Source organism: Leptopilina heterotoma, unplaced genomic scaffold, assembly GCF_015476425.1.
Source record: "Leptopilina heterotoma isolate Lh14 unplaced genomic scaffold, ASM1547642v1 Lhet_134, whole genome shotgun sequence".
Classification (NCBI taxonomy): Eukaryota; Metazoa; Arthropoda; class Insecta; order Hymenoptera; family Figitidae; genus Leptopilina; species Leptopilina heterotoma.
Genome location: NW_025110853.1, coordinates 3,011,936 through 3,032,452, shown reverse-complemented (window position 1 = coordinate 3,032,452; position 20,517 = coordinate 3,011,936). Strand labels below are relative to the sequence as shown.

At 27.9% G+C, this 20,517-nt stretch overlaps 1 protein-coding gene across 2 annotated transcripts; it reads right to left on the bottom strand.

Annotated features, from left to right (window-relative positions):
• Window positions 1–350: 350 nt before the first annotated feature.
• On the bottom strand, window positions 351–20,201 carry LOC122497588 (serine/threonine-protein kinase mTOR). 2 transcript variants are annotated; one of them, XM_043604808.1, is made up of 10 exons: window positions 20,059–20,201; window positions 19,789–19,884; window positions 12,242–17,092; window positions 11,909–12,079; window positions 7,732–9,040; window positions 5,112–5,254; window positions 4,401–4,541; window positions 3,115–3,739; window positions 2,603–2,783; window positions 351–677 (listed from the first exon to the last, which is right to left on the bottom strand). In XM_043604808.1, the coding sequence occupies exons 3-10, from the start codon at window positions 17,024–17,026 to the stop codon at window positions 662–664; spliced, it is 7,371 nt and encodes a 2,456-aa protein (XP_043460743.1). In that variant the 5' UTR covers window positions 17,027–17,092; window positions 19,789–19,884; window positions 20,059–20,201; the 3' UTR covers window positions 351–661. The 2 variants fall into 2 exon arrangements, with proteins under 2 accessions (XP_043460743.1, XP_043460744.1); XM_043604809.1 differs by having other exon boundaries at window positions 3,118–3,739.
• Between the last annotated feature and the right edge of the window lie 316 nt (window positions 20,202–20,517).

The window sequence follows — 20,517 nt, the reverse complement described above, 5'->3', positions numbered from 1 at the left end:
ATACATTTTTTTGTACTTTTAACTTAACATTTTTAATAATTTTTCAAGTAAAATTAACAAAATTTGTTCATAAATTTCCAGATAATTTATTTTTAGTTTTCTTTTAGAAAGTATTATGTTTATTTATAAATTACAAATTGTAATAAAAAAAATGTATTAAATAATGACGAAAGTTGTTTTTCCGCTCGATAAAATTAATTAGATCGTTTCTAATTGAGTTTGAAATTGCTGCTGATAATGATAAACGATAAGCGTGAAAAACAGACTTCAAAGAACAATTTAGTGACGACATTATTTTTTTAGCCTTCTTAAGAAGGCTAAAAATAATATTTGTTCGGGAAGAAAAGCAATTTTTAATTTTTTGTTTTTATTTCTTTATACATCGAATCTACGAGTACAGAAAACCTTTCGTTTTTTTACAATATCAGTTTACTGGTAAAATATTAATAAAATTATTTAAAAAAAAAAAAAAAGAATTTAAACTTAATCGTCGCGTGCGACTGTATTAATATATACAAATTAGTACAACGACAAAAATCGTAAATTAACTGAACTTCATTTTTGATCAGCTTCTGTAAAATAAAATTATATATTCATAGTGCGCTTAGTTTTTTACCATAAGAAGTTTGTCCTCCTTTTTATTTATTTCTTTATTTCTCATCTACCAAAATGGACACCTGAAATGTAAAAAAGAAATTATTAGAAATTTTCAATTATTTAAAAGTAATAAAATCTTTTTTTTGTAATTTGATAACAATGTAAATAAAGAAATTTTAATTTGAATAATTAACAATTAGTTGATTTTTTTAAAATTAATATATTTAATTTACTGAATCAAAAATTGTTTAATCAATCAACTTATTAAAATTTTTAATTTAATTGAAATTAAATATTTTTGAAGAATAATGTAGATTGTTTTAGAAGTTTAATAATGTTTGAATCACTTTAAAAATTCGAGTATTGTTATTAAAATTGAATTATTAATTGATAATTTTAATTCTCATTTTTATGACTATTGTTATTAAACAAATTGCACAATTAAGTACTTTAGCGATAAAAGATTTTTATAATAGATAAGTTTATATCAGATTTACTAAATAAAAATGTCTTCGTTACGATGACAATTTACTAGTATTTTCCCTTCTTATTATTTTCCCATTGCTTTTTAGTTCATTTTTTATAGTAATAAATCAATAACTTATTATTATGCAAAAATCAAAAAATTTTATTTTCAAACAAATATCAACTTTAATTTTTGAATAATTTTAGATTCAAAAATTTTAAAAAATTCAAATTTATAAATATTTTTTATTATTTACATAACTTTTATTAAAATTCTTTGAGACTATTTAATTATTTACAAAAATTTTAATAGATACAATTCTACACAAAAATTCAATTAATTTCATAAATAATCAAATTCCTGACAAGAATTCAATTGTTAATTTTCAATTGTCTCTTTATAAGGATTTTCATAGATTTTGTCAAAAAATTAAATTTTTAAAAATATAAAATTCTCCGAAAGAATTAAATTATTTTAAAGAATTTAAATAAAATTCTTCATAAAAATTCAGTTACTTTCATGTAGATATTCATTAAAAAAGTTTAATTATTTTCTCAGGAATTCAATAATTCTCACAACATTTTTATTAAAATTTCTCGAAAATTTTCGAAAGAATTCAATTACGTATTTTAAAGAGTTTTAATAAAATTCTTTACGAGAATTTAATTACTGTCAATAAAATTTTTATCATAATTCCTCAAAAGAATTGAATATTTTTTCACGAGATTCAATGATATTTAAAAATTTTATCAAACTTCGAAACTATAATTTTTTAATTCTACATAAAAAAAGATACTTTTTCTTATAAAATAAATTTTGGAGCAATAAAAATTAGTTTTTATACAATAATCTATAAGTCACTATTTTTTTTTTGGTTTTAAAATGTTAAATTAAATTTACAAATTATTTTATGATTTTGAATTAAAAACTTTTTTAATATTTAATCTTCATAACACGAAATTAAAATTTCGTTAATTCTAAACTTTTAAAAGCATTTAAAAAACGATTATTACCTATTAAAAAAATAAATATAGATTGAAAGAGTTATAGAAACAATTTGTAGAAATCATTAAAAGGTTTCAAAATTAAAATTCTTGAAAATTTTAATTTTGAGTAACTTTAATTATAAACTTTAATTAACTTAGTTTTTTGAAAAATTTTCTTAATATTATTGAAATTTTCGAATATATGTTATTTAATTAATTAAACTCAGGTATTATTAAAAATAATTGATTTAGAGAAGAAATTTAGTTAAAAATATTCGAAAAGTAATTGAATTTTAAATAAATTACAATAACTGTTTTTAGAAATAATTGCATTGCAGAAGGTTAGAATTTAAATTTCTAAAAATTTCAATTAGAAATATTTAATAATTATTTATTTAAATACTTATTTTAAAAAATTATTGAACTTTTGAATAAATTTAGTTTGAAAATTCCAGAAAATAATTGAATTTTAGAAGAATTGTTATAGTTGTTATTTTTTCGCAATATTTGAACTTTTATTATTGAAATAAATTTTGTGTTTTAAAAAACTCACCATCCGATGTAACACTGGCAGAGGTTTTCATTATTGGTTGCCTGTTGAATTAAAAGATCAACTTGTCGTTGAACGCTCAACATTTGATCGTGTGAAAAATCGCGACCAGTGAGTTTGTCCCTAACTCTATTTGTGATTGCAAGCGCCTTTTTGTTCAGAGCTTCCGGCTGATTACTGTCCCCTAAAAGCGAATATTTCATTTTTAACATTTTCGAATTAATAATATTTAAAGTGAAATTATAAATTAATTATATTTCAGATCTTCGCATTATTTATTTAATTATGTTTTTGTTAATTATTATATATTTTTTCTATTCTTTTTATTTTATTTTCTTTTTTCTTTTTCCTTTTATTCTATTTTTATATTTTTTCTTTTCTTTTTTATTCTATTTATATATTTTATATAGTTTTATTATACATGTATAATAGAATTCTAATGAATAAATAAATAAATAAAGGTATAAACTAAGGACCACTGACAATAAAAATTAACAAAAAAAAATGAAAATTACCACCATTCTCGATACTGCAAGGAGCTCCTTTTTTCGGCAAAGTTGACGTCAGCGAATCAATAATATCACCACGTTCCTGACTACTACTCGCGCTCATTCCCTGAGCATCGGATCTCTTCACCTTCGGCACCGTATTGTCCATGAGACGCCAATTCAACAAAGGATCATAGACAAAAGCTTCCAAAACTGCCATAAGACTGTCCTTATTTCGATGTAAAACAGACATAACGGATTCACAGGTCCTTCTGTATGTGCCCTCAATGCCCGTCACTTCCATTGCATTAATTAACATTCTCGTCAATCTAAATGGAATTTTCTCAGGGAATTTTTCACGTGTCATTGCCACTTCGAAGCAATCACCAAAATCAATGTGAAGAATTTTTCCACTCAAACGATCAAGCATCAAATTCGATGGATGACGATCACCAAGTCCAAGAATATAGCCAACCATTGACATCACTGCCAATGAACGTGTGTAATTTGTCCGACGATCAAACCATACTTCACTTGATGGCGATTTCAGCCAGAGGAGACGCGATAAATCGTCACCGTTCGTATGCTCCAGGGCGTGTTCGAATACTTCTACTTTTTGCATTAACATAAGATGATCGTAATCTGGTGCCATCTGTAATCAATTTTCATTATTTCTTTTTTTCATAGAAAATAAATTTCTATACTAATTTATTTTTATACTCTATAGATTTATATTATTTTGTTATTCATATTTTTGGTTTTTAGAAAGTTTTACTTCTTCACTGCATATTATTTATTCTTTTCCTTCTTTATGCAAAAAATTTTTATTTAGAGAATAGAATTAAAAAATCTTACGAGAAATAAAAAAAATTTTAATTCTTAGATTAAAGGTTTTATTTTTTACTCTATATTTTCTCTCTCAATGTAAACATTTTCTTTCTGACTAAAAAAGTAATTGTTTATATATGAAAGAATCAAAAGAAATCTAAAAATCAAAATTAAATTTAATAGTTATTAATTTTTTATTAAGGTTTGTTTAAACTTTTATTTCTCCTTCTCAATGTAAAAATTTTCATTCTAAAATAAAAAAGAAATTTTTTATAGGTATATAAAAGAATCGTAAGAAATCTTAATTTTAAGATTTTACTTTTCTCTACTATATTAATTTCTTTTCTTTCTCAAAATATAGGAAACTTTTATTTAAATTCGATATGTTGGCTCGAATTTTAAATTTTTTATTAAATTTAATTATTAAATTTTTACTAAAATTAAAATTGAAGTATTTTTAGTAAAATAATTAGTTTCATACTAACTCGAAGCATAATTCGGTGTTCTATATTGAGGAGAATTTTCTTCTTTTCTCGATAATCTCTAATCAGGGTGTGCAATGTATCGCAATGAGGCACCCAACCAATAAGGCCACTATTTGTCGACAATGGTATCACAGCGTATCTCTGCAAATTTCCACAATTAAATTAATTAAATTAAATATAAAATTATATTAAAAATATAATCATATTAAATCAATTTTTCAGATACAAATTCATAAAAACTGCATCAAAAAATTTTTTTCTTCGAAATTGTTGATTACAAACGTTGTAAAAATAATTAAGGAAGAGTCTGACAGTCAAAACAACAAACGTAGTCCAATACTTTAATTTCGTATTGTAAAATAAAAAAAAAACAACTTAAATTCGAAATTCGTTTTTGTGAAAGTGTAAAGAATTTAATTTTTAACATTTTAAACAAATAAAAGTTGCATTTAAATAAAAAATAACAATTTTGTCATCAAGAAATATTTTCTTAAAATTTAGATTATGTTAAATTCTATATCGTTTCTAAGTGCCAAGAAAATTTTTATTTTTATTCCTTAAAGTGATAAAAATTAAATTCTTCAACTTTAAATGAAAACAAATTTAAAACTTAGGTAGTTTGTTTTTTTCATTTAAAATACGAAATAATTGAATTTGACTAATTTTTTTTCTAATTCTTTGTTGAATTATTTCTTCAAATTCAATTCTCACCTGTATAGTAAGATTTCTCCTAAAAGTGTCAGGATCGTGCAACAATAATGTATTAACTAAACCGAATAACTGCATCACACGCTCGTCCTGTCGAAGATCTTCGTGTCCCTTCAAAAGGAACATGTAATCCTTGCCATTACTCCCTAAAAAACAATTCAAAAATTAGAAAAAATGTATACAATTTTTTAAATATATATTTATATTCATTACAATTCTCCTGTAAATAAATTAATAAATTAATACAGGATTACCACATTTTCTTTTTCTCTAACTTCTCTCAATTTTTAAAAATTTTAATAAAATTCTTAAAAATTTCCATTATTTTTGATACAATTTTTTGAAATTTTAATTATTTCAAAAAATGTCAATAATTTATTTATGAAAATTCAATTATCTGTGAAAAATAGAACTCAAACATTTTAAAACCCCAATTTTTCGAAACTTCAGTTTTTAAACCAAATTTTTTACACTAAAAACATGAGTACATTCGATTCTGATTCTTTGTAAAATTTGATTATTTGACATTACAATAAACTTTTTGGAAAATTGGATGTTTTTTTTATATAAGTATCTTTAAAAAATTGAATTAAAATTTTTCTGAAACTTTATTCTTTTCAGAATTTTAAATAATAAATTTAAATAGATAAATTTAAATTAAACCTTCTTTTAAAACTTAAATAATTTTTTAAATAAATCCTACCTATTAATTTTTTATAACAATTGAAATTTTGAAAAAATTTTTGTTTATAATCTGAAATTTAATTATTTGTAAAAATTGCAATAGTTTTTAGCTAAAATCTTTTCTAAAGATAATTATTATAATCAATAACTTTGAGACAGTTATTAAAGAATTTAATTAATTAAAATAAGTTTAATTATTTATGCGATGCCAGAAAAATTTAATAATATTTTTCCCTGATATCCAGACAGAATTTTTACTTATTTCCTGACCATAAAGAATATTCTGATTAATTCTCAAAATGATTAGATGCACACAAGAAAATAATTCTAATACATTTACATATTTGTTATTATCTTAAATTTTAAAATTATTCGAAACATTCAATAATTTTTTAAAATTATTTAATCATTATTATTATTTATTCATAGGAAGTAAGATTTTCAAAAATGTTAATTTGCTACTATTAATTCTTCCAAATTATTGTCAAGATTTAAATTTACATAATTATTTTCTAGAAGTTTTACTAAAATCAACCTATAAATTAATAAAATATTTAATAATTTTTGAGAATTCAATTATACAGAAAAAAAGAAAATTTACTTCAAAATATTCTAACATCCACTTTTGTTTACTATTAAACTTTTTTTCAAAACCTAAAATTTTAAGGACTTTTAATTAAAATGATGTTTATTTCAAATTTTCTAAAATTTCAATTTGAAACCTTTTGAAATTGAATTATTTATCAAAATTGTAAACGCAACTCTTTTAAAATTCAATTATTTTTGGAATTTTTAAGTAAAATTATTCGTTAGTTAATATGTAAGTAATAATTTTATAATAGATTTTCAAGAATTAAGTTTTTAAAAAAATAAGTTCAATTTCACATTCAGTAAAATTTAATTATTGTCAATAATAGAAAAAATGTAAAAATTTGTATTAAAATTCCTGATAATTTCAGTTTATGAGTCAAACAAAAATAAATTCAAGAAAAATTAAATCTTTTTAATATTTTCGTAAGGTGCGGGACACTTTCTAATAAATTCTAAAAAATTAATATTTTTCCAGTACTTTTAATAAAATTCCCTGATTTCCCAAACTTGGATTTCTTATTTATCAAAATAAATAAAATTCAAGGTATTGTTTAAAAATTCATCATGATTATAAAAAGTTTTTAAGTTGAAAAGATATTCAAGGAGAACTCAAGTTTTTTTAAGTTTTTCAAAACTCTTATTGAACACCAAAAACCAGAATTTTTATCTAGTAATTCTAGAATTTTGCTATATTTTCCTAAAATTTTTGATAAAATTCCCTGACATTTTCTTAATTTTCCTGACTAATTTAATTTTTTCTAATCTCTGTCAACCTTTGTCAATCTTTGTTTATTAATCTTGTAATAAATTAAGACGAGGGTTCACTGATAATTTTAACAAAATCAAGAAAATAACTTAAATATTCCAAAAAATTACTTTTAATGTACCAAAAGTTTTGAACGTTCAAATGAACGACGATATTTTTATTGCTTCTTTTAATTTGTATTTTATTTACAAAAATTTGTTTTTTATAATTTAAAACCTAATTTTTAACTAAATTAATTGTTCAGTTAAAAATATTTTTCATCTGAATTTAGTAATTTTTTTTAAAAATATTGGAACATAAAAAAAATTTTCGTTCCTTTGAACGTTCATAACTGTAGGAAAATTAATTTTATAGCAATTTTTTGAGAGGAATTCAACGATTTTAAGAGAAATAAAAATTCAAAAAGGATCAAAATATCTTCAGACCGATTTGATTTTATCACCATTGAATTCTTCTCAAAATAAATACTATAAAAAGAATTTTATGGAATATTTAAATTATTTTCTTGATATGGATAAAAATAACAGTGAACCTTAAAATAAATAAAATTAGACATTTTTTGATTTAAAAGATGGAAATTACCTTTAATGCACAATTTCCTCGGTCGTTGTTTACTCGTAATGACTTGCATCGAACTGTGAAAGTTCGATATCCGAATAATTGGCTGTCCAGGTTGATAGCTTCCAGGCACGGCCAATTCAAGATCCCGACACAATAAAAGTTTTGGACTCACATATTGCAATTCCAAACTTGTCAATTGTGGCAATTGTCGTGAGATTCGTCGAAAAACGTGATAATAAAGATCCCACGCCTGATTCAAATCGCGAACATTGCCCGAAGCTTTAAATCTATGGCACCAATCTTGAGCTTCAACTAAATCCCGTCCGTAGGCTTGATTAAACGATGTCTCCTTCAATGTTTGTGGACCACGTTCGAGCATCGCGTGCAACGGCTCCAATGTATCAAACATACCCTTAACATTTCTCTCGCCAAAGTACAAACGACTCGCCTCCTCAAGACCAGCGTGCCACAACTCATGCCACAATATTGCCACTCTTATCAATTCATCACTAGCCATGATTGCCTGTTGCACCAGTGTGGGACTGTGTTCGCACATATTTTTCAAAATTTTATTAGCCGCCGTTTTTCTCGCGTGACTCGCACTTTTTGATGCGACCGTCAATGGATAGACGAGAGCCTGCGGATGTGATTTGCCAATGTCGATCAATAAATGATGAATGCATCGTCCGACGAGTGCTCTTGGTGTGTCGATTCTAGCGATTAATTGTGGAATCACTTGGAGCCAGGTGTTTATTTCAATCATGCGAATACCCTCGACAATTGCGTCGTAGACCTCTGGCCATTGTCCGTATTCGAACCAGAGTGTGAGGAGTCGCAGTGTGTCTTGAAGAGAATTGCCGTGTGACAAATTGATGGAACGGAAGAAGCCCTCGACGGCAGGAACGGCGTAGCGGGAAATGTACTGGGAACTGCAGAGATTTCGAGAGCCGTTGGACGAAAGGGAATTATCTTGATTTATCATTTCGCCTTGTTGATGTTTGTAGAAGAGAACTGTTTCGTAATTTGTGTAGGCAAATGAATGCCAAGCTTTGTACCATGTGGGATCGTGCTCGGTAGCGGCTGAATAGTAGGTGAGAACCATTGGAATCGAGTGCTCCTTGATACCCTGTAGGGCTTCGGTCCATTCGCCCAGTTTTAGATAACATCTCGCGAGTAAACGCTTCCTTGCGTCTTGATGCTTCTCATCTTCTTGATTTATCACCGAATTTCCCGAATTTGTTAATGACGATGTGACGAATTTCTGCAATTGACAGTAAGCCTCGTCTCGTTTGCCAGCGACCCACATGTGTTTACAGTAGGCGAATGTTACCTGTTAATAAAAAGATCGCATATCAATTAAAAGAATCGAATTTTCAGTTCAGATCGACTTTAACTCCTTAAGTTCCTTGGCAGAGATTTGACAACAAAAGTCTTTGCCATCGACACTTAGGGGCTTAATATGAAATTTAAAAAATCGTTTTAATTAATTTAAAATCTAAAAAATTTCGAAAAAATCGTTTACTTTAATCGATTTTAAATTCCCCTGACTTTTCCCTGATTTTCAGAAAAATATTTAACTTTTTTTCTTATCCCGAAAATAACTTCTTTTCTAAGTTTCTGTAAAATTCAAATATTTTAGAATAATTTTTTGATATTTTATACATTTTTTTTAACCACGATTATTTTCGAAAATTTTAAATAAAAAACTATTCAAACATAAAATTTATTTCAATTATTAATGTAAATTTTAATTATTTCTAAAAATTACAACTGTGTAATTTTTCTAAATTTTTCAATTATTTTTTAGAAGTTTCAAGGAAAATTCTTCCCTAAATAAATGATATTATTAATAATTTTTGAAAGCTTATTTTAATCGAGAATTCAATTAGGTACAAAAAATAAAAATGAAATTTCGTTTAAAATTCGTCTAAAATTCAATAATTTTCAATTAAAAATAACAAAATTTCAACTATTCAAAGGTTATTCAAAGGTTTCATAATTAAATAATTTATATTTGAAAATTTAATTAATTTCAAAAAAATTTGTATTAAAATTAAAAGTTTTCAAAAAACTAAGTTTTTTGAATTTTTTATTTAAATTTATAAAAATTTTCATTTGTTACCTTTTGAGATTTAATTGTTTCTAAAAATTATTACTATAACTCTTTCAATAGTCAATTATTTTGTAGGTAGAATTTTTAACTAAATTGATCCAAAAGTTTAATGATATTCTAAAATTTAATTACGTACATATTTTTAAAGATTGATAAAAGTAACTAAAAATTCAAATTTATAAGAAATTTCATTTGTAACTTTTTGAGATTTAATTGTTTCTAAAAATTATTACTATAACTCTTTCAATATTCCATTATTCTTTTGTAGAATTTTTTAACTAAATTAAAGCTATTTTAATTTCTCCAAAAATTTAATTATTTTTTAGAATTTTTAACAAAACTTCTTCTCTAAATCAATTACTTATTTTTAATAATTTAAAAAAATTTCTTCTTGAATTCAATTCAATCCAATGATTTCCAAAAATCTTCTGAATTTTTTTTTAATTCCAAAAATTACATCTATAGGTAGGTAATTGTTTCGAAATTCAATTATTTTCTAGAATTTTTAACTAAAATTTTTCTCTAAATAAATTATTTCCAATTTATTATTTAAAAAATTTTTAGAATTATATATTTTATTTGCGATTTTTTAATTATTTTTTAGAATTTTCAATTAAAATTCTTCTTTAAATAAATCATTTTTAAAAAATTTTGAAGCTTAGTTTATTCGAGATTCAATAATTATTATTATTGGTAGGTACAAATAAAAATGAAATTTTACTTAAAATTCCCCCTAAAATTCAATTGTTTTCAATTAAAAATTACAATTTTCAACTAATCGAAGATTTCTTAATTAAAAAAAGTCTATTCGAAAATTTAAATAATCTCAACAAAATTTGTATTAACAATTTTCAAAAAATTAATATTTTTGAATTGTTTTTTAAAATTACTAAAAATTCAAATTTATAAGAATTTTCATTTGTAACCTTTTGAGATTTAATTGCTTCTAAAAATTATTACTATAACTCTTTCAATAGTCAATTATTGTGTAGAATTTTTAACTAAATTTATCTAAAAGTTTAATGATTTTGTAAAATTTTTAATTATTTCTAATGATTGCTACTGTAATTTTACCGAAAATTCAATTATTTTCTAGAATTTTTAACTAGAATTCTTCTCTAAATAAATTATTTTCTAGAATTTTTGACCAAAATCCTTTTCTAAATAAATTATTTTTAATAATTTGAAGAAGTATATTTTATTTAAGAATTTTCAATTCTTTATTAGAATTTTTAACTAAAATTCTTCTCTAAATTAATTATTTTTAATAATTTTAAGAAATTTCTTATCGAATTAAATTATTCAAATAAATATGAAATTTCACTTAACATTCTTGTAAAATTCAATTGTTTTCAATGTAATATTACGAAATTTCGAATATTCGAAGCATCTTTTAATTAAAATATAATTTTAAAAATTCTACTAAATTTAAGAATTTAGTTCTTAAAATTTGTTTACTATAACTCTTCCAATTTTAATTTATTTTCTGTAATTTTTAACTAAACTTTTCTTTTAAATCAATTATTTTTAATAATTGCCAAATCTGTCTAATTTTCTGACCTGCGGCAACTTTGTTATTGTGAAAATTCACAAAAATGTAAAAACAAGATTAAATTTTGAATTAAAACTTTTTTTAAATATTAAGATGAAAGAAATAAAAATTGGTTCTAAATTAATACCAATTATTGTAATTTGACAATTATTTTTTTTACAGTGAAGACAAAATCTGATTTATGAGTTAAAAGACTTGCAAAAAGAAAGTAAGATTCTTTACAGAAAATGATTTAACAATACATAGCTATTTTTCACAGAATAAAAATCGAAATAAGTTGCACTTTATATAAAAAAAAGTGGTATATTGTTGCAACATGTGAAAGAAAAGTCTCGTTTTTATCAAATTTTTTTGAAAATAGTCTTAAAAATAGAAAAAAATCATACTGTCCAAAACCTGATTTTTTTTGTGCACATATTACTCGAAAACAATTAAAGGTAAAAGGAATCAAAAAGTAAGAGATGAAAGAAAAAAACGAATAGATACTTGTAACAAAAGTTCAAAAATGTTTTTAAGAAAATGAGAATATTTACCTGTGGATGATGAGTAGGAAGCGGTTTGTCAGGAACCAGCGAAGGATCCATTCCAAGAAGCATCACCAGCGTTTTGTGACACAACATTAAATTTCCACTCTTTCTACAAAGACTCGCGTACTTCAGCCAAGTGTACATATCATCTTGTGGTGAAACAACGAGCGTATGAACCTGAATAAAATAAGGGAATAATCTTAATAATAATAATAATAATTTTTTATTTTTTAAATTATTCATAAAAAAACTATGCAAAACTCGATAAACGTTGTAAACTTGACATTATTAAATAATTGACTCATAAAATAATCGAATAATAATTATAATAATAAAAACCTGAATAATCTTCTGCCAATCCTCGACAATTCTCTGACCACCCTGAAGTCTCTCCCACCACATACTCTTGATAGTTGACCTCCTCTCGGGTACCAATTTAAATTGAATCACTTCCTCCAATTCGGCCAATTTTTGCACCTCGACCATCGCATTATACGCCCGTTGATAACTCTCCCCAGCCATTGCGGTTAATTCCGTGTCCAGTAAATCCCGCGCACTCTCAATTAATTCATGAGCAACGTCGTAACGCTCATCATGAATTGCCAGCACAGCTCGATAGAATGCACCATCTTGCGTGTCTTTCGATATCAACGAGACATACTTCTGCATACTCTCCCACTGATTAAGGCCCCAAGCGGCCGCTGCTGCCATCCTCGCCATTCTTTGCTTCGTCTCCTCACTCTGATTCGACCACTGCTTCATCGCGACTTCATGAAGCTGTCCCCATTCTCCCAAAGCCTCGAGACATCTCATTTCACCCAGAGTCGATTCCACATCGTTCGAATCAATCTCGAGTCTCTCGTTATAAAGTTGAAGGGCCTTGTCCCAGTTGTGCAACTTCTCGTACCATCTCACTTGCACCTTCAATTCAGGCTGACTGTGCTGATTCATCACGTACTCCAACAAACCCTCAGCAGCTTCTTTCTGCTGCAACTTATTATTAATCGATATCAGTGACTCAAAAACATTACTCTTCGAATCATTATTCTTCGAGTCGGCCCTCTCCGAGTCGTTCTTATTCTTGCTCTTGTGAAATTCGTCCTCCTTGTAATGAAGCGCTTTCGCGTAGGCACGACAATGCATTGCTCGTTCACCGAGAATTTTATTATCCAGCGGCAATGGTCCCTTGTCACAGTGCTCCATAAATTCGGCTAAATTCAAAATCGTCTGCGTTATTTCCGGCAAATCAGGCACCATTAGAGCTTGCTGAAGTGTCTGTATCAGTTCGGCTCGATAACTCTCGTTCAATTCGGACCAACACGAAACGAAAGCGGCATTAAATAGATCCCTCGGCAATTGTGAATAAGTCTGTGCCAAAGCCCAACAGGATCTCAAGGCCGGCGACGGTGACTCCTTCAACAAACCAATCGACAAACTCTTAATCCACTCGAGCCAATCGTCCTTCGACACCCGTCTCGTCGCAGTCCAAGCCTTCTGCAAATTCGAAGCGTCCACATGTAAACGTTTTATAGTCGTCGTATCCGAAGAAGTCAACGACATGTCCCTATTTTTATTCTTCGACTGCCTCTGCTTTATCAGAAGATAGTCCTCCGTATCCACCACCGACGATTCAATATCAATCTTATGCACCAACCACTCATAGCGCGTATTCGAAATCTTATGCTTAATAATCACCTTCTGCACCATAAGAATAAAGATCTTGTACTTCTTTCCTAATTGAATAATAATAGCACAAAGTGTGTCCATCGCAGTGTCTCGAAGATCCGGAAATTGATCCAAAACCCTCACCAACGGGTGTATTATTCTCGATGAGAAATCCGTGAAATCTAGACAATCCGACAGATGATCAATCGTCTCCAAAGCGACTCTATTCACCACAATCGGACAGTCCGTGGCGCAAAACAATTTCACAATCGGCGGTAGCACCAAATGAAGATAATTATCCAAATTATTACCAAACTTCTGCAGAGCTTGGAGAAGTTTCACAGTCACCGTACGATCCTTACTAGGATCATGATTCAACACCTTGAGAATTTGTGGTATCAGTTGTGGAATGTAGATCTTGAACTCAGAACCCAATGCAACGGCAATGTGTTCAACGAGCAAAATTAACGTACTCTGTAAGGGACTGTTAACGGTCCAAAATTCTTTAATTAGAATAAAAATATCGTCGAGGTAATTTCTAATATGTTGCTTCACAATTGCGATCAGAATGGCAAGTTGCTGGAAAAGGTACTCACGGAACGTAATGTCGGCCGTGCGGACAACATTCAGAAAACTTGGCATCACCTGCGATATGTATGGAACGCACTTGATGCCCAAACTCTTGAAAATAAAAGTCACGGCCTGCACCACCATGGTATGATGCTGCGACAGCGTGGGATCGCGAATTATTCTCATCAGCGTTGCAATAGCAATCGCCGGGTAATATTCTTCCAGAGTCGACGACGACATATTCACCAGCATTTCACTCGTCGTCAGGTCCTGATTCATCTCCGCGTCACTCTTTATATCCGCCATCGATGTCAGTGTGTCCAACTGGGAGTCAATTTGACCCAAATTCATCTTATGCTTATAGGGATCTAGTGCTCCGAGTAAACCCAGTACTCTTATTGTCTCCCTCCGAATATGCGTCTGTTGCTCCGTTTTCAAAAAGTTTATCAAAACGTCCAACAAAGTCGGATATTGCATGTAAGGCTTCACCACGTAACCAGTACTCCCGACCAGTTGACCCAGAACCCAGAGGGCAACCCCACGTTTCTCGGGTGAACTCGCGTCGACCAACATCTCCAGCAAAATGGACAACAGTTCCGGAAGCCACTGCTGCATTTCGGCACCGCTAACCTCCGCTAAATCGCCAATCGCCTTTAGAATTGCCAAAATAACACATGGATTCGGTTCCGGTTCTTTTAATTTTGGCACTAGAACCTTGAGCATCGGTTCCATGTAGGGACGAATTAATCTCGGTGCACTCACCACGAGATGGTCGAGCATCCTCGCCGCTTGCTCCTTATTCCGCCCCATTCCCGAATACTCCAACTCGGTCAACAGTTGAATCAACGTCTTCCTCAAGGACGGCATCACATAGGCTGGATTCATTATACTCAGTCTTCCAATCGTTCTGCTGGCAATTTCCCGAATTTCGAAAATCTCGTCATTCATCCCAACGAACAGTGCCGAGAGACTCTCGGCCTGCGCCAAATGACTATCAAACGATTCGTCCAAGGAGGCGAGGACCCAAAATCGAACATCCGGATCTGGATCGATAATTCCAACATCGAGTAGTTTTCGGACAACTGAAGAAACAGTGGTCGTCACCGTATGTCCGGGTTGATTTAACGAGAGTCGCAGGAGCCTCGAACACGTTCTCACCGCCTCGAGACGCACCTCCGCCTGTTCCGATGTGAGAAAATGATCCGCGCAACGCTTCACGAACTGTAACAGTGGATTCTCGTCGAAATCGAAAGTCCCAAGGGTCCTCAGTGCCAGAACTGTCGAGGAGACATCGACTTCGGACAGACTTGTCAAATTTGGACTACTCGCGCTCCAGGGTGCTCCAGGATGTCTCAATGGTTTGTGCATCAACACCTGCGACAACATTCTCAGCAAACCTTGCGAAATATCAGCTTTTAACGAAGGCACATCGTGCGCCAGTTCCCGTAGTGAAGTCGTCAAAATAGGACTCAAACCGGTCGCCAACATCGACTCCAAAATGTCCTTAACATCACCGGAGATTGTCTGCTTTACAGCGTGGCCCAAGAGAGTGATACAGATAAAAACGGCCGGTTCCAGGGCAACTCGCTTCTTATTCGACATTTCCTTCGAGGGCAGTGAACTCTTGATAGTTTCCATAATTCTCCCCAAGTAGGGCTTGATCGGATCGCCAACAGCCACAGCAATCAGGCCAATGGTCGTGAAAGCCGCCGCTCTGTCCTTCTCCCTTCCTTTGAGTGTCATCAGCAAATAAGCCAGACAATCTCTCAAATTACTCTGAACAAATTTCTCTCTATTGAAAGCCGCCAATCTTGGTAAAAGATTCATCAACGCGTTCTGAATATGCGGATTACGGGATATTCTCTGATTCATGACCTCATCACTAACATCGTCCAACTTTTCCAACATTAAACCACGACACGCGGTTGATTCATGTGTCGGATGGTGTGAAGACTGTGCATTCAGAGCATTCTTCGACGACATTGACCACTTAGTCACCAGATTCGATTTCAAATGCGGCATCATGAGAAATATATCGTTCTCCTTCTTCTGGGGGGAGCAATTTAACTTCTCCATCAGATCCTCATAATCCCTCTCCCATTGAATATTGCTACACCTCAGCAATTCGTTCAAAACCAACAAAGAACCATGAATACGATCATCCCTATTGAAACTCCTCTCCCTAAAAGAAACGTCCTCGAACCCAGAACAAATCTCATCGTAACATTGTTTATACCACTGCGACTTGTGCATCTGCTTAGCCGTTTCTCTCTGCGCCGTGACGACCAAAGCAGCCCGAAGTGCCTCCACCGCCCCCTCTCGTATCACCGCTTTTGGATCCCTCACCGCATTGAAGATCACCTCGAAAAAAGGCGTTACTTGTTGAAAAAAATACGTAGGCATCGATACTGCCAATTCTTTCAGAACCAAAACGGCCGCCTGTCGTTTCCCCTCATTACGATCACCACCCAGCCATTCAAACGCTCGTTTCACTTCGAATTCCACATAAGCTGCCGTATAAGTGCCCGAAACAAGGGCCAATTTCCCAACAGTCTTTGCCGCCAACTCCATAACACCAACATCGCTCGACGGCAATAAATGTCGGAGATAATTCGCAAATCTAATAGTACGTGTATTTATACTACCAACATCGGCGTCGATTAAACAGATTATCGCCAAAATTCCACCCTTCTTCTCATTCATATCGGAGCCTGAGACCATTTCGAAAATATGATGATTAAATTCGTCCATAAATGCGGTGAATTCCTCTTGTGATGCTTCGCGTAATTCCGTTTTAACGTAAACGGAAAGTTTGCGAGCCGTTTCATTACGAACTTCCTCATGACGCGATTTTAAACGTTGAACGTATTGTTGAACGGTGCTCGACATTTTGAAATCGTTTTTTTCCTCCTTTTTGTTTAATCTAATTTAGTCCACATACTAGAAGAATTGCTCCTGAAACCAATTGAAAATAGTTCAAATTTATATAATTCAACCAGTTTGACACAAAAAGTTTATTTTCCTTGATTTCCAGACAGAATTCTTACTTTTTTGATGTTCCTAAACTTCTGAACGTTCAAATGAACGAATATTTTCGTTTTTTTTATTTTTTTAATTTTGGTACAAAATATTAAATACACATTTAAAAGTGAATTATTACTTACTTAATAAATATTAAATTAATTTTCTATTTTTCATTAAAATACAAAAATATCAGGAATGATCAAAAAGGGAAAAAATTTTCGTTCATTTGAACTATCAAAACTTTAGGAACATCTTTTTTGATGACGATTATGAATATTTTGATTCACTCCAAAAATTATTTGACAGACAAATAAATGTTTGTAATACATTTATTTCTAAATATCTTTAATTGTCAAAATATTCGAAAAAATTGTTTTTTGATAAATATTAAATTATTAATATTAGTTATCCATAGAAATTGAAATTTTCAATAATTTTGAAGATTTCAATTAAATTATTTTCTAGAATTTTCAACTCAAATTCTTTTCTAAATCAATAATTTTTTAGAAAGTTCTGTAAAAATTCAATTATTCAAGGGAAAAAAGTTGTAAAATATTTTTGAAATTCACTTATTTACAATTTAATTTTATGAAATTTCAATTATTCAACCATTTTTCAATAAAATATGTATTCAAAAATTCAAGTAATTTAAAAAAAATTGTTAAAAAACTAACTTTTTCGGTTTTTTTTTTTTTGACTTTTTTGGAATTCAATTATTTCTAAAAATTGTAAACGCAACTTTGGTAGTTTTGGTTTTAAAGTAAAATTATCAAATAATTATGTAAAATTAGTAAAATTATTAAATTCTAATTCACATTTTCTAAAACTTTAACTTGAAATCTTTTGAAATTCAATTAATTATAAAAGTTATAAACGCTAGTTTACTAAAATTAAATTATTTTTGAAGTTTTTAAATAAAATTATTTACTTAATAATTTTAAAGTAATATTTTTGTGATTCTTCTTAAAGATTTAAATTATTTAAAATAAATTAAATTTTATATTGTTTAAAGTTTAATTATTATTATTAATTATTATTTTTGATTTCAAAGTTTATAAGACAAACAAACAAAAAATTCAGAAATTTTCAATATTTTCAAAGATTGATGAAAACCAAAATACAGAATTTTCTTATCAATTCTAGAAATTTAATATTTTTTCAGTAATTAATTATATACTAATTATAAGTAATTTATGAAAATATTTTTAATAAAAAATATTACGTTCATTTGAACGTATGAACGAAATATTTTTTTCAATGTAAATATTTTTATAAATTACACACTGAAACAAAAATGAGAAACATTAATTAAAAATTTTGATACTTTATAAACTTTTTTTAATAGTTGACTCAATAATATAATAAATTTGAATTTAAAAGAAAATAAATAAATTTCGTTCATTTGAACGTTTAGAATTTTAGGAACATTTAGAAATAATTAGGTAATCAAATTTATTGAACTACTTAATTTAAAATTTTGTTTTATTATTTACTGTGTAAAAACAAAGGTAAAAAAATTATAGTTTTCTTGAAAACAAATTCTTTTTTGAAAATAAAATTATAAAATAAAGGTTTGTAGAATAAATTGGAATTAGAAATAAATAATTTAATTCAACTGATTTTTATAGATATTTTTAATTAAATTTTCTAGGTATAATTTAGAAATTACAATTTTATTTGAATTTTGTTTTATTAAAATTAAAATTATGTTTATTAAATAATTTTACAATAATTTCTACACTTCAGAAATTACAATTTTATTTAAATTTTGTTTTTATTAAAATTAAAATTACGTAAATTAAATAATTTCTTTGTAGTAAAAAGTAATAAATATAAATATATAAATTTATTAAAATGTATAATTACGAATAATATAATTTAGAATAATTAAAATCATATAATTTATAAAAATTATTATTTATTATACTAAAAATGTATGCCTTTCGTCTTTAAAAGTGAATTTCTAATTACAAATTTACATTTTTAATAATTGTAAACTTTAATGAAATTGAATTGACAAAAACAATAAAAATTTAAAAATATAGATTTTAACACCTAAATTGATTTCAATTGAATTAATTTCATAATAAAAACGAATTACTTGTTATTTTACTTGTTTGTACTTCTAAATAAATAAATAAATACATTTCATAAAAAGATTTAATTTTTCTTGTTATAATTATCATATCATTATTATTTAAACTTAAAATAATTGAATACTAAATTGTAATCTCAATAACTAATTTTCTAATTAGAAATTTAACTGCAATTACATATTATTTAGAAATAAAGCAAAAATTTCATTCGAAATTCCAGCAAAATATTTACAAACACAAATTTTATGAATACACTTAAATAAAAATGCACTTAAAGTATAAAATTTATTTCTAAATACACAACGACAAATGTAAATTACAAAAATAATTATGTGTCTGGAGTGTGAAATTCATTTTCAATTATTTAAATTTGAAAATCAAGGTTATGAATGTATAACAAACATTTGGAACTTATAAATTTAATGTTGATAAAAAAATCAACAAAGTACGTATTGAAAATCACTCATGATTTTCATTGTAAAAAAAAAGAAAAACAATAAAATTTGAATAATATTTTTGTCAAATACATACCAATTTTTCCAAAAATAAAAGCAACGACCTTGTCATTTTGTTGCTTAAATTGTTGGTTATTGTTTTCCATTCAGTTCGATAAAATAAACGTAATTCCTAAAATAAAGTAAATTTTTCTTGATAAACATTAATTGCAATTAATAAAAACTACTTTTTTTGCGTTATATTGCGATAAAATGTTTTGAAAAATATTAACATAATTATAGGTTAGGATTCTTGATTGCATGCGGAATATACAAAATATTAGGTAACTAATATAAATTCACTTACTGGACAATATTAACTCTTATATTAATTAAGAGGACATGTAATTCTTATAGAAACTTAAAAAATTATACTGTAATTCAAGCACAATAACATTTTTTTGCAAATTTGTTTACAATTGATCGCATTATCAAAATTCACAAACACACCCTGACTTATTTTCAACCAATGAAATCGTCTCAATTCCCTTCGTTCTGCATTGTGATTGATTGAATAATTTTAACCACTGTATTCGTTATTTTTTGTTTATTAAAATTAGCTATTTTTATAAACTACGATATAATTAAATAAATAGAAAATTGTAAGTATAAGTTAACAATAAGTTAAGTGTAAATGCAGATAAAAAATTTTCGGTAAATGTAACTATTATCAAATTAAAAAACAAATCGAGCGGCATTAACCAATTAAACATCGTCTCTAACAGACGAACACATTTTAATTGGTTCGATAGTCTCATAAAGCGTC

What these genes read in the sequence shown, in the direction of transcription:
- LOC122497588 (XM_043604808.1), bottom strand. Translation starts at nt 17,026, where the DNA reads ATGTCGAGCACCGTTCAACAATACGTTCAACGTTTAAAATCGCGTCAT. An exon ending in GAGGAAATTGTGCATTAAAG is followed by an intron (nt 5,255 to 7,731) that starts GTAATTTCCATC and finishes ATTGTTTTTTAG; the next exon opens with GGAGTAATGGCAAGGATTAC. An exon ending in TTGCAGTATCGAGAATGGTG is followed by an intron (nt 2,784 to 3,114) that starts GTAATTTTCATT and finishes ATTCGCTTTTAG; the next exon opens with GGGACAGTAATCAGCCGGAA.